Below are 14,870 nucleotides of genomic sequence, written 5' to 3' on the forward strand. Positions count from 1 at the left end.
CAAGCGCAGGAAACATCAGTAGAAAAGTCACATCCTGACATCAGTTCTTCTGAAGTGCAGCCCTCTACCTGGAAACATGCTACAGTATAACGGAGCTGGATTTATCCTTTGATATTGTTTTAGTCACGTAGTAGCTCACGTGTTTAAAAAAAAAAAAAAAGCACAACACTTGTTCTCTTCCCAGTGTTGTCAAAGAAAACGTCTTGTCTTGTTTTGGTGGAATCAATCTTTCCAGCAACGTCCTCTTCAAGGGAAACAACACATTAGTTCCTTTCTGGGGGGAAAAATGGGCATCTTCCAAATTTCCAGAGTGTTGGAACTGCTCTGCAAAGCTGCCCTCAGGCTATTTTTAACTAAAATAACACATTTTTTTCTTCTTGACAGGCAGTGTGAGCAACGTGGACTTTGCTTGCCCAAAAGTCTTGTAGTAATGTCTGATCCAGAAATGAAAACGGCAAAAAGCAAAGTCGTGTTTAGATCTACAAAATTAGTAGACTTCTTTCTTTTTACCCTCCTCGTTCAACCACGTTCGGCCCGGGTAGTTCACACCCAGTTGCCGTTCGCCCTCTGATGTCAAAACATTTTTTTTGTAACGAGATTGATGTCAGGGGGCTTGCGGGAATCCACTGCAGGCGTCTGAGGTACCCCAAAAGCAATGTGACAGCTCGGTCTGAAGTCCAGAGTGCGGCAGGCAACTGTGAAGTCGAGCACGCTGCGCTTCTTTCTCTCCTCTACTGAGTCATCTGACTTTGCCTGTTATTGTTCTCTTTCCTGCATGCCTGTCATAGCTGCTGTCTGGCCATGCAGAGGAAGAGAGGAAGAGAGGAAGAGCAGTTTGCAGCAATCACCAGTCATTTCAGTCCATCTTTCTGCAGCTATTTTATGAAGCAACCTTTTGTGGTTCTGTGTATGTTGACGTCTGCTTCTGTCTTCTTTTTGTGACTCCTCAGGTCCTCTGTGATTACTCCTCTGTCTGTGGTTATGGTTGCACCCGGTAAGCAGTCAGGAATGTCCTCCGTCTCCTGCCTATGACATGGTTTAACCCGCGTGTGATCTGGTCACCATGATGGTCTCTGTGGTTACCAATGGAAATCAAGACGGGCAGTCTCTGGTCTTGCAAGGGGTGGACCCGGAGACCTGCATGATTGTGTTCAAGAACCACTGGGCTCAGGTAAACACCGGCACGAAATCAACAGTCCCACAACTAGTGGTGTAGCATATCATATTGTTCACGATAATACCGGTATAATTTTTTGACGATATAAAAAAATACAAATAAAAAAGTATATCATGATGGAACATAATGACGTCATACTTTTACGCAGCGGAAATGTATGGCATACATTTGCAGCTTAGCAACAAGCATGTCTGAAAGCTGCTGTGTTCTTCAGGTTTTCAGCTGAGTGTGAGTTTAATTGACGGTCGTGCAATTTCTCCTCCATTCCTCCTCTGTTCTCTCTGTTACACACACACACACACACACACACACACACACACACACACACACACACACACACAGAGGCAGCAGACGCACGCTGAACGAATCGACTCGTTACGAAACAAAAGTTCAACAAATGCCCAAAACTACGTTATTAATGGACAAACGTCGACCCTAAACTTAAAAATCAGGCCCAAACATCGCTGAATCTGCTGACAGTAGTGAGGAAGTAATTAGAAGCTCTGCAAGTGATCATGTAGCTCTCCTGCACCGATGCGCCTCCAAATCTCCCCTCAGTGCTGTTTACAGGATCTGAATCTCACTATGAGATACTTTTGTTTACAAACTATAAAACTGACATGCTTTTAAAAAAAAATGTTTTAATGAATATTAGAAGGCACAATGTTACCTTTATGCTGACATAAATCTGGAACACTTTTGTTGAAATTGTATGTTATTAAAATGAATAATCAAATATTTTTCTGTATTGTCATATCGTCAAGAATATCGTAATCACAAATATACCCAGACATGTGGTGATATTATTTTAGAGCCATATCGATCACCCCTGCCCACGACTGAAAGGAATAACTTGAGCTGCTGTGAGGTCGATGTGAAGATTGATGCAGCCATGAATGTGAATTAAATATAGAGCTAAAGCTGGGCTGCAACTAGCTTAGTTTAGCATAAAGACCAGAAGCAAGGGGAAACAGCCTGCCTGGTTCTCTGTGTTCAAGCAACATGACCCTGAGGCTGTGCTCAGAGGCACAGAGACTGTCTGTCACAATCTCATTTATGTGCATAATCGACTGGAATCCCTTAACCCGTAGCAAGCCTGAACAGCCGAAGATCACAAGATCTGACTTTTACAAATCTTTTTTTTATTTTTATTTTTATTTTTTTTAACCACATTCAAATGCATCATGACTTCATTACCCTGGTTACCATGGTTTCATTATATTAGCTACTTCTACTTTCCAGCACAATGTTATTACTTTAGCAACCAATGTGGATTAGACTGACACGGAGGATTTCAACCCGGACACACAGACCAGATCTACCATTAACGACATAAAATGCTCGCAGTCGAATCCTGATCCGATTTGGACAGTAATGGATTTAGAATGACAGTTTGAATTTGTTGTAAATGTCTCTATAGCTGACTAGTTCATGTGTTAGTTTAACAATAACATAAACAAAAAGGTAAAAATGTTTGTGGCGATGAGCTCGACCTGATGAGCGACAGTGTCATTTGATCTTTTCAGCACTCCTGTGCAGCATCTCCGCTGGTTGCCAGACAGCTACTCAGTGAGAGCTGAGAGAAGCCACACAAAACCGGAAACTAACATTTTTACACTTCTGTTTGATGAGGCTAGCAAGATAGAGCATGTTAATTAGTGACATGTTAGTAGTTGCATTTTTGAACTCGGGACAGAGCAAAACTAGCTGCTGTAATCACCTCCAGACCCCAGCTGCATACTTAATGCACAAAACTGTGTTATACCGCATGAATGTGAACAAAAATATTAAAAAAAAAACAATGTCAAACTATTCCTTAAAAATAAACTTTGAAAATAACTTTTTCCAAACTTCAACATTAAAATAGTAGTTTTCATCCTTTTACCATGTGTCCCCTTAAAAACAAAACCTGTATTTCACACCTTATCGAGGTATAACTATCCTGCATATCACAAGAAACCAGCATGACTTAAAAAAAGTATCAATATTTTACTTTCATATTTATTTTGCAACCACTTAAGGAAAGTTCGGACCCCCAGTTCGGGAACACTGTCTTTATGAAAGAGCTTGGATACGATTGAAAGCACAAACATTCGGCCTGACTTCTACCTCCCGACGGTAGAAACTGACCCGAGCCGCTGTCCCAACAACAGTAAACTGCAGTGTGGTCAAGGCCAGTGGAATCTTGGCAGCGTGAAGTTGACTGTCTCAGACTCTTGGCTCTTTGCAGCAGCATGTGTCCCTGTTCAGCCCCGTGGGACCTCGCGGCCTGCTAATCCTACTCCTCCCGTACCGAGAGGAACAAACTCCACACACACACACACACACACACGGACGGAAGTATGACACTGGCCAGACATCGAGGAGATAGAGAGAAGTGTGTTGGTAACTAAGCGTCGTTTGAGTTTATATCTTCATTGGCGGTTGACAGTGTGGGCTCAGTCAGTCCAAGTTAGGCAGAATTACTCCGTGGTTTTATTAAAACGTTAACACCAGGCAAGCTTGTAGGGATTAGCTGTGTGACTTGGTTGGAAGTGGTGTGCTGTATTACGTGTGTGCATGCCCCTTACTCTAAGCCTTTTATTGTCTCCCTCAACTCAAAAATGTGTTTTACTTGGACATGTGACCTCCAGCGTACAGGATGATGTGTGAGCACGGTTAGAAACGAGATGGAAACTTTCAAGTTTATCTGCTGAAGAGTCTGTGTTCTCTCTTTGAAAATTCACGTGTACGAGCATGATATGTGACTTGATTCTACAGTCAGTCGTGGTCCAATATGCAACTCATTCACAAGTGATGTGGAAATTTTAAACCTTTGGGAGACAATACACTAATAATATACTTTTTAGTGACGTAGGAGACATCCTGTGTCCAAACATTAAAACTCTGCACAATTCTAGTTTTTTTTTTTTTTTGTGGAAACATTTTATCAAACACAAATTAGTATTCCACACAGTGTTTTTTTTTTAATGTTTTAAAGCATGTCTTCATAATTTTTTAGATGCACCGGGCAGTTGTTTTTAGTGAAATAACCCATTATACACTACCCTCTCATCACCAATTGGCAGACAGACACAGTTAGCAACTAGCCAGAGAGAAATGACTTACTTAAAGGAGGAGTGTGTAGAATTTAGTGGCATCTAGTGGTGAGGTCTCAGATTGCAACCAAACAAAACCCTTCGCCTCACTCTCACCTTCCAACTGTGTAAAACAATCTGCGGTGGCCGTGAAACTCGTGAAAAACGGTAAAGGCCCTCTAAAAGCAACTTTGTTTAGTCCCTTCTGGGCTAAGAGAACCCGTTGCAGATATTAAAGATGCTGTAAAGTAGAAATGAAAATAAGTTTTAAGTTCATCGCACCACAGAAGTATGGGTTGTTAACTACCCATCTAAATTTGAATGAAAAAAACCCACAGACAAGTTTGTTAAATTAGGCTTTGAAATAGTGAGAAAATCATCAGTCTTCTCTGCTCTGAGACTGGGGAGGGGAGGGGGGGGGTGTCACCTGAAGGAGCTGAAGCTCCGCCCACTCGCTGGAAGGTGTTCAGTGTTGTGTATGACAGTCCTGTGGCTGCAGTTCTTTTCCCCACTGAGCGGTCCGTCTGACATCCAACCTCTCGGTGACTTTATGCGTGATGTCCCACTGGCCCTCTGTCTCTCTGGAGGACGGAGCAGCCTGCTTTGGGAAAACAGAATAAAATCAGAATTTATTTGTCCAATGAGTGAAACATACAGATGCATATAAATGAAGCTTGTCCCCCCTGATCTGTAACACAGGAGTAAAACTGGACACCAGAGACAGCAGACAGTGAGTCTCCAACTACTTCTAACGCACCTGCATTACAATAGTGGAGCTAATAAGAGAGGAGGAGTTGATTTAGCTCTGTAACGACTGCAACATGCACAACGCTGCATTACATCATTCATTACATCACATGTCAATTCATTACATCACATGTCAATTCATTGCATCACATGTCAATTCATTACATCACATGTCAATTCATTGCATCACATGTCAATTCATTGCATCACATGTCAATTCATTGCATCACACGTCAATTCAAACTTTGAACCTGCTCAGGTCGAGCCGACAGTCTTTCTCTTTCACTGATGTCCCTCCACCTCCACCACCACCTCCTCCTGCTCTCTGCAGCCTCCTGCACATGTAGTCGGGCTCGTTTATCCGGTACCGGTACCGGTACATGTAACTGAGAGGGTCGCTGATTGTAACGTTACACCGGAGTACAAAAACAACAATCCTCATTAATCGGGAGGACTAGATCTCCTCTGGTCCATGTTTACCATCACCCCGACATGTAAAATACAGAGTTGCATACGGTACATTATAGTTCCTTATCGGAGCTATATTGAGACGCATAAAACAATCCGCGGTTATCGGAGCATTTTCCTCTGAACTCTGTTATGAGCTCAGTCGAAGCTAATTAGCACGTTAGCTCCCATTTCATGAGAATTAAGTTATTCTACATCAAGTAAAATCACGTCAGCACGTTAGGTTTGCACCGCGGCCTAAATGTAGCAGAGTTACTGTGGAAAAGTTATCTAGTATAATTATAACAAGCACACAGAACTTGCGCTGAGTGGTGGACTGCTGGAGGCAGCGGGGGACCCTGCCGGCGGCGGCGGTGGACACGGTCGGCGGCGGCGGTGTCCACCGCTACTGGCGGAGGCGGACCCTGCTGGCGGCAGGTGCTGGTGTTGTGACGTAGATAGGTAGTTGTGAGGTAGATAAGGTTGTTGTGAGGTAGATAAGGTTGTTGTGAGGTAGATGGGTTGTTGTGAGGTAGATAAGGTTGTTGTGAGGTAGATGGGTTGTTGTGAGGTAGATAAGGTTGTTGTGAGGTAGATAAGGTTGTTGTGAGGTAGATAGGTTGTTGTGAGGTAGATAGGTTAGGTTAGGTATGTTGGTGATGCGGCTTCCTAACACGGAAGCTGCCAGCACGGAAGTGGCAGCAGACAGTTTTTTCTGGCTCCTGTCCATGGACTGTTGTTGTCCTCCAAAGCGCAAAAATGTTCACTTTCTAATAGCACTCTGCCAACGGTAGCAGACTCTGTCAGTCTGAAAATGACGTCACCGGGTGTCGCATTGCGAATGACGCCAGGAATCTGATCAGAGGCATCGGAGCGTCCCGACTGAGAATCTACAGAAATCCGATTGGAATCGCCTTTCAAACCACTTCCAAGTGTGGTTTGGATCCGGATTGCAAAAATCGTATTCAATGTGTTTGTTTTTTTTGCTGTTCAGACTTTCAAAAGTCAATCCAGATACAATATGACAAAAATCAGATTTGGCCTGGCAGTCTGAACACAGCCTAAGATAGCGAAAACACATTGTTTCTTAGTTTAATACACTAATGAAAACATCTTTTGCCAACAGATCTGCCTAAATCCTACACGCTAGATCTTAATAATTGTTTTGTTTGGTCAGACTGCTTCAATAAGTTATTTTTTATAATAGCTGAATTACTCGATTTAGATGCATCTTGTAATATGGCACTGAATGTGATGGTAGGCTGTAGTTTGTTTAACATCTAGTCTGGGAAAGGCCATTACAGGATTTTGGGTTATGTGAACATACTCATCAACATCCATGTGGGAAGTTGTCTGCTTGGTTTTACTTTTTCCCTTCAAATGGAGGCAGGAGTTGTTTTTATTAAAGACACAAGGGGCTAACTAGTCCCAGCTACTGAGTATGAACAGAAAAAAATGAGAACTTGTTTTAGATTAAACCTTGTTTTGCTTAAGGCAAAGTAGCAGCACGAACCCTCTCCTGCAGAGTTTTATTTCCATTCTCAGTTCATCTGTAACCCGATAAGAGTGCTCGACTTGGGTTTCAGTTCGGAAAACCTTGTAATCAGAGTAACATGTTGCAGGTAATATTGGCCTTGTCCCTCTGGAAGAAGCTCTGTCTGTGTCAGAGTTAAAAGATTAGGTTTATGATCATTCGCTGGGTCTTATCTACTGCTCTCCAGGCCTCACAGGGCTCTTTGTTTGTTATGACATGCTAAGTGATCTGCCAGTTGCGGCCAACAATTCATAGTTAAAGACACATGACCTCTAACAAATGTGCCAGTTTAATAAATGTACTTCTGTTTCGATGTGTGACGCATTTGTGGCGAAACACTTCGGGATGATCTTTAGTTTTCCGGCATCAAACCAAACCAGAGAGAGTAGGTGAGGTTAGACAAATGGCACACTATCAGTCAGGACTGTCACTCTTCAATAAAGAATGGCTGTTACTTTCAGTTTGCAAATCAAATGCTTTGCATTAAAGGTCAACATCAACCCTATTTGCAACTGAACTTAATTGCGCCAATATTATACAAGATAACAGCAAATGATCACAATTTCATTTCTGCACGTGACCTCAAGGTAAAATCCTCATAAAATCCTCAAACCTGGCTCCTTCCTGTCACTTCAGTAAAGGCCAGAGAGGCTGAGCAGGACTGATCCCTGAGGCTCGGACCGCTGGGCCAAGTCCCGTCAGGCTAAGGCTGGGATTACAAACTCTGCTCTCTTGTTTCCATTAGCCATGCCCAGTTCTCTCATACACAGCCAGTTATTGTCATAGCAGCAGTGGCAGGCTGGGGACACTGGCTCCATTATTGTGGCACTAGTTTCTACACGGCGGACACACGTGGGAGGGACTGGATACACAAAGGACTGTTGAGTTTGTGCTACCAAACTGAGTTCATCTGTACCGTGTTGCTGGTCTATATACAACACATTTCTGATGACAGTGAACCTGTCGGGAAGAAGGGAAGTATTGTACTCGTTTCAGCCACACACAAACCAAACCGTTACTTGGTATACAAGCACTATCTGAAAGATGTACTGCTGCGCAAAGAAAATGCTGACTTGTGTTATAGGTTGCACGTCCATACTGTAGCGTATATTGTAGGTGTGGTGAGAGGTAGAATTCTCTTTGTCACCATTTTTTTTTGAAGCCAATAACTTTGACTGAAGTCAAATCCAATGGTGCCTTTTATATGCAGTCATACAACTCAGAAAAATGACCTCCCTAATTGAAACTGAGCTTCTGATTACAGTCAAGTCCTGCGTGTCTTTCTCAAGTGTCACTCCCACCACATGACGCCACCGCAACAGTTGACCACCGCAAACATTGTGTTAAGATGTGGTCAGTGCTGTTGTCCACTGTTGTGGTTGAACTTACTGATGTATACATATCTTCACCCAGAGAGAGAGAGAGAGAGAGAGAGAGAGAGAGAGAGAGAGAGAGAGAGAGAGAGAGAGCTATCAGGTTACATCAAATAAATATGAGTGAGCCTGTGTCTGTGCTAGCAGCTCAGCAGTGCTTTCAGCTAAATGCTATCGTCAGCATGGTAACAAGTTCACAATGCAAAGCATGCTGTTATTGATGTTTACCATCTTAGTTAGCATGTTAAAATGAGCAATTTAGCACTAAACACTAAAGTGCAGCCGATAAGAATGTCACAGTTTTTGCTGGTGTTTGGTCACAAACTAAAGTAGGCCTGACCTGATGATCAAAATGATTTTTAAAGTACAATTCTTCGTCCCGTGGGGATCCAAATGGCGCCAAATTTTAGAGCAATCTTTTGAAAGGATATTTCACTCGGAACCACAAATTATAAACGTTCACCCAAAGGTTACATCAAATAAATACCAGTGATTTGTTTGCCTGTGCGAATCATATTCTAATAATCTCTGAAAAACACTTTAGTCCCCTGTCTTATTGTCCAACATCTGCCATCATCCTTTTCCGCCAAATAACACTGTAGCAGTGATGTGTCCAAAACACATTAAGTCATAAAACTGAAAAGTTTGCAGTTGTGTTTTTGCATGAGCATTAATATACATATAGTTTGTTCAGTTAAAGTAGTTTCCTCCTTGTCTTTCACTTAAGGTGGTGAAGATCTTGGAAAAACATGACCCCCTGCGCGGCAGCTCCACCCTGCCCTCCATGGGTGTCATCAACCTCAGCACGGGCTCGAGTGGCAGCCCTCGTTTTGGCCCCATCCCCGGAGACGAGGCGAGCGCGGTGCAGAACTATGTGGAGCACATGCTCTTCCTGCTGATGGAGGAGGAGAGTGGGCAGGCTGGGGCCATGGGCCCCATCCTGGAGTTTGTGGTGATGGAGAACGTGATGGAGCGTCTGTTTGTTTGGAGCCTCCGCAGGGAGTTCACCGATGACATGAAACTGGAGCAGCTGAAGATGTACGAGATGCTGGTAGGCCAGGCGCACCAGCCTCTGCTGCATCACAAGCCCATCCTGCGGCCGCTCATGATGCTGCTGTCCTCCTGTTCGGGCACAGCAGCGCCTGCGGTCGAAGCCGAGCTGGTGCTGCTGCTCAACCAGCTGTGCTGCGTTCTGGCGAAGGACCCTTCGATTCTGGAGCTGTTTTTCCACACCAGCGAGGATCAGGGAGCCACCAACTTCCTCATCTTCTCCCTGCTCATTCCCTTCATTCACAGGGAGGGCACGGTGGGCCAGCAGGCCAGAGATGCCCTGCTGCTCATTATGTCTTTGTCTGCCGAGAACGAGCGGGTGGCCAAACACGTCGCAGACAACACTTACTTCTGTCCGGTCAGTCCTGAATGGAAACCAACTTTTGACTTTTCTCCTGATCTTGCTTTCAGTCACATGGTGTTTATTTTGTATCCGTAAATCTCCCCCGACTCGCCTTCCCTCTTTCTAATTACATTTTTTTTCAATTCTAGCAATTATTGTATCACTCCCAACCCACTCAGTCGGCAGCATCATTATTATTATTATTCCCTGACATTTCTGAGACCCTGGGCGTCATAATTTGTCCTAAATATGCAGATGAATTCACACAGCCACTCAAAACAAGGTTAAAAAAATCGGGCATTAAGTGTTACAAATGTCTGGCATTCATAAGATTACGGCACGGTCGCGAGCTAATCCCATGTAAATAATGCTTTTACCCGCAGCTGCAGATGGCGTAATGAAAAACAGGTTTTGATGTGATGCCAGTTGAACAACAAGAGTCTGAATTTAATTGGTTTCACTGGCATCCACGGGGAGGGCACAGTGGGATAATCCTATAGAGGATGTATACATTACCACAACACTAATGATGCATTTATCCTGCAGTTAAATTAGCAGGTATAGGCTCTCTTGTTGTTTAAAGTCCTACCTCGTACTGTATATACTAAGAAATAGTTAACAAGGAAAAGAAAGAAACTTGTGTTGACATTATTGCATTAATAAGTGACTCTATTGCTACCTTTTGGTGGTGCTGAAGGAAAAGTCAGAAGAACACCAAAGCATGCATACAAAAATAGTAATTATCATGCGACGTCTTACTAATAAGAAAAATGAGCCTTTAAGCTATTCCAGAATAACATAACGTTGTTATGTTTAATCCTGAATCTCCTCTCTCCCTCAGGTGCTGGCCACAGGTTTGAGCGGCCTGTATTCATCTCTGCCCACTAAACTGGAGGTTTCCAGTGAAGAATGGCACTGCCTGCACAAAGAGGACTGGCTAAAGATGCCGCCACTCGTCCAGTTTCTCAACTCGCTGGAGTTCTGCAACGCCGTCATTCAGGTGAACATGAGTTCACCTGAATGAATGAGCCTTGTGCGCGCGCACAAGGCTCCGCCTCGTCAAAGAATGTTCTCGCGTGGTAAATTTCTGCGACCTTCCTGACTGCGCTCTTGACTGACATGTCTCTTCATGTGGACCGTTCCCAGGTGGCTCACCCTGATATCAGAGACCAGCTGCTTAGTTACATCTATAACGGTTTCCTCGTGCCTGTTCTAGCACCAGCATTGCACAAGGTTGGTGCTCTCTTTCCTTCTCTGCTTCATCACCATGTAAATCCAAGTACTCGCACATACAGTATGCCAGTGGGAAGTTGGTAATTAAGTACTTGTAATTCTACCCAGTAATAAAACGCATCCTGAATGGCATCATTTCCAAATTTTTGGCTACAGGTTAAAAAAAAAGAAAGAAAAGAAAATCAGGGAGGGCAAATCATTAAAATAGAACATGTTATTTATGAGACAACAGGACTGGTAGGTAGGTTTTTGGAAAAGTGGAAACTCAAAAGTCTCCAAGCTGTAGCTTATTTAATATAATGTTAATGTGCAGACATGAGTGTGGCATTTCTCTTCTTATTCAACTTTGGGCAAGAGAGTGTACAGCTTATTTCACCAAAAGTCAAAGAGCACATGCAATATTAAAATCACCTCACCTTCCCAACAGAAATCCATCTTGCCCAAATGGAGCTTTATTCATACAGATTTATACAGAGGCTGATATTAGTGTGCAATTGCAATGTGTACGCCACGGACTGTTTTTTATCTGGAGCGGGTTGATCCCTCACAGTAAGCAAACACACTCACTGCTGACTGATTCCTACCTTTGTGAAGCTCACCCTGGAGGAGGTGATGACCACCACGGCGTACCTCGACCTCTTCCTTAGAAGTGTATCTGAGCCGGCCCTGCTGCAGACCTTCCTCTCCTTCATCCTCCTCCACCAGCATGAGAGCGTTCACATCTTAGACACTCTGGTCAGCCGCATCAACACTCCCTTCCAGGTACCAGCACACCTAAAAGAACACAGGTTTTGTCTTAAACACGCACGCACACACACACACACACACACACACACACACACACACACACAGTGTGACTCGTGTTTAATAATCCAGGAACAGGTTTCAGGTTTGTTTTTTGTTTTTTTAGGTTTGAAAACAACCGCAGAAGCTCTGGGACTCGCGGTGCAATTTTAAAATCTCTGCATCAAAGCTGGTAGATTGTTGCCATGGTGATGCTTAGCCGCAGCGATTTATCTTGTCAGGAAAGAAAACTCAGGTGGTCGTTTTAAAACAGTCCTGTATGATGAGCTATCTTGCTCAAACACTGGATCGTAGACATGATAAATAGCCTTACATTGCTGTTTGATGGTGTACGTGGCCCGGAGAGTTCCCGTCGGTGTTAGCCGAGAGTCAACTTGTCAACACACCGGCAAACCTGTAAAATGATTAATAAAAAAAATAAAAATAATAATAATAATAACTTTCGACCTCGGCAAATTATTAACAATAAGGTAATGTCTTATTAGCTTGCAGTGTATTTCATAATGTCTTTAACTGAAGTAAAAACCTGAACAAAGAATATAACTTCAAAGATATTATATTTCACATAAAAAACCTCTTAATATTGATTCTTCTTGACTTTAATACTGAAGGAAAATCCTCTTATTAGCTTAGCTTATTTTTAGCCCCACCAGCAGAATTGTTACAGCGCCGTCAGCCGTGAAATGATTTCACCTTTTTGGTCCGGATCTCTAATATTTCAGCAGCGTTCAGGATCCCCAATGGATGAATCTTAAATGGCTTTGATGATTTTCTGACTTTCCCTGGAGCTGTAGTCCTACTTAAGTTGGAAGCAAATTACCGAATACAAGCATCGTGCTCACCAAATACCTACAAAACTAATGACATTAACAACTGTGCAATGTTAGCACACTAACCACTAAATTAAAATTGTAAACATTGTAAACACCATCACGTTAATATCGTCACTATTCAGAGCACGTTAGGATTTAGCCGACAGCCTTGCCGATGCGGTAGCACAGCTGTCAACAAGTCTGTTAGTCTAAGTTTGACGTTAATAACCAAAAGGAATTGACTCTTCTTCTGTAGTCCTACTCTTTCTCCATTTTGGTGCTACATACAAGATGCGACACAAAGATTTTAGGCAATTTAAGCTTTACATTTACTTTATATCAAACTTCACATACTCCTATCAGTCTTTCTTGGGCTAACCAAAGCTTTGATGACTATAACTCATTGGAAATGTTCTCGCTACTGTTAAATTTGCCCTCAAATCTTGTGTCGGTTTTTTTTGTGTGACTAACAAGTCCAAAAATGTAAACATTTAGTGGGCTGTAATTCATAATACAGAAAGGCAGCAAATATTTACATTTGAGAAGCTCAAACCAGATTATGATTGGCGCTTGTCATATGCTGTATGAAATTAAACAACGGATTTATCAAAACTGCTGATTCATTTTTTTTTTTTTTTTTTTTTTTTTAGTCATTTCAGGACTACGATGTAAAAAGCCTCTTGAACCTGTTTGGTCTGTCATCCTGATTTAATCCAGCGTGTTTCTTCCTGTCTCTCTGCTGAACTCTCCAGCTGGGCACCGTGTCGCTGGCACTTTTCCGCACTCTCATCGGTTTATACTGTGAAGATGTGATGCTGCAGCTCGTATTCAGGTGAGTGGCGCGCACGCTGACTTATCCCACTTCTGAAGTGTGGCACATCTAATTGGTTTACAACATGATGAGCTTTTACTCTCTACCTCCCACCGCTGCCATCTGTCTGCTCCTCCTACGACCACCTGTTGGTTTTTCCTAACATCCCCTCCCATCTGCCTCTCCAGGTACCTGATCCCCTGTAATCACATGATGTTGAGTCAGAGACGCGTGGTGAGGGAGAGGGACTGCTACTCGGTGTCAGCAGCCAAGATCCTGGCGTTAACGCCGTCCTGCTGCTCTCCTGATCAAAGCCCCCCGCCCCTCCGACAGCTGGACTCCATCCTCTTTTCCAAGGGTGCAGAGAGTCCCACCAATTCTGATAGCACAGGTAATGGGGAGAGGACACTTGGAAAATACTGTCTGGTTTATTACCGCTTGGGTCTCAACTTTTGAAGTTTTTGACATTCTTTTTATATATATATATATATATATATATATATATATATATATATATATATATATATATATATATATATATATATACTTATGATGGCAGCTGCTGAGAACACTGTGACATCGCAACAGTCAGACAGGAGTGGTCAGATTGAACATGCCCCAAAAGTTAACACAAAATGTCATCAGTAATTGTAATTGTGGACAGCAACTGGGTGCACACAACAGCAGAAAGAAGTTTCAAAGTTGATTATGAAAGTTTGTAATAATTTGACTTTTGACCTTCGACCTTTGTAGTCTCTTCCAGTTACAGTGAGTTTGGTTGACCTGGAAATTTGTTTAAAATCTATATACTAGTCTAAATGCTTTTGATTCTTGTCCTGTTTGATTTTATTTTGTGATGTTGCCATGTTCCCAAATCTCACTAATTAAATTCTGTACAAATGATGATATTTTCATAGACAAGAATGATGCCCAGAATGACCAAAATAACACCCAAGTTGTATAAAAACCTGGAACTATACTAGGAGAGTATAGTACAGCTACATTTTACCCAAGTTGAAAGGCACAGGGAAGCACGATGAGTTCAGAAAAATGCCCTCCAACCCTTGTTATTTCCCCATGTCAGTAGATGTCCACACTTCTGGGGTATCCTTGTGCCTTAATTGAGCAGTGAAGTTCTGTATGTGCTCCAGATTATTCAAAACGAATGGCTGTGTTTGAGGCACATTTATAACTAGCCTTTTGAAATGTTTTTGCTGCTTTCGAATCAGCTGCAAGTGGAATTCATTCAGCACATTTTACTATTCATTACCCTTTTTCAGCAGCTGGATAGTATCACTTCAGTAATCATTGTGCAGTCAATACAAACATTGTATAAATAGAGGAATATGTATAATCATTTACCGTGGCAGCTATCAGAACTGAAATTATTATATTATATTAAAAAGTTAAATTTATTAATGCTACATTTTCAAATCCTGTTCAGACATATGTCGCACTGTGA

At 42.6% G+C, this 14,870-nt stretch overlaps 1 protein-coding gene across 2 annotated transcripts in view; it reads left to right on the forward strand.

The window, feature by feature from the left end:
* fhip1aa (FHF complex subunit HOOK interacting protein 1Aa) overlaps window positions 1-14,870 on the forward strand; it is a 34,080-nt gene that overhangs the window by 13,654 nt on the left and 5,556 nt on the right. For both annotated transcript variants that reach the window (XM_069167160.1, XM_069167161.1), the window contains 7 exons: window positions 951-1,171; window positions 9,083-9,763; window positions 10,590-10,748; window positions 10,895-10,981; window positions 11,576-11,743; window positions 13,350-13,429; window positions 13,597-13,799. In XM_069167160.1, coding sequence (XP_069023261.1) covers window positions 1,064-1,171; window positions 9,083-9,763; window positions 10,590-10,748; window positions 10,895-10,981; window positions 11,576-11,743; window positions 13,350-13,429; window positions 13,597-13,799 — 1,486 coding nt within the window. In that variant the 5' untranslated portion in view covers window positions 951-1,063. The remainder of the gene's footprint in view (window positions 1-950; window positions 1,172-9,082; window positions 9,764-10,589; window positions 10,749-10,894; window positions 10,982-11,575; window positions 11,744-13,349; window positions 13,430-13,596; window positions 13,800-14,870) is intronic.

This window comes from Embiotoca jacksoni, unplaced genomic scaffold, assembly GCF_022577435.1.
Source record: "Embiotoca jacksoni isolate LCO1_2020_lvr unplaced genomic scaffold, fEmbJac1.0.p SCAF_4, whole genome shotgun sequence".
NCBI classification, from domain to species: domain Eukaryota; kingdom Metazoa; phylum Chordata; class Actinopteri; family Embiotocidae; genus Embiotoca; species Embiotoca jacksoni.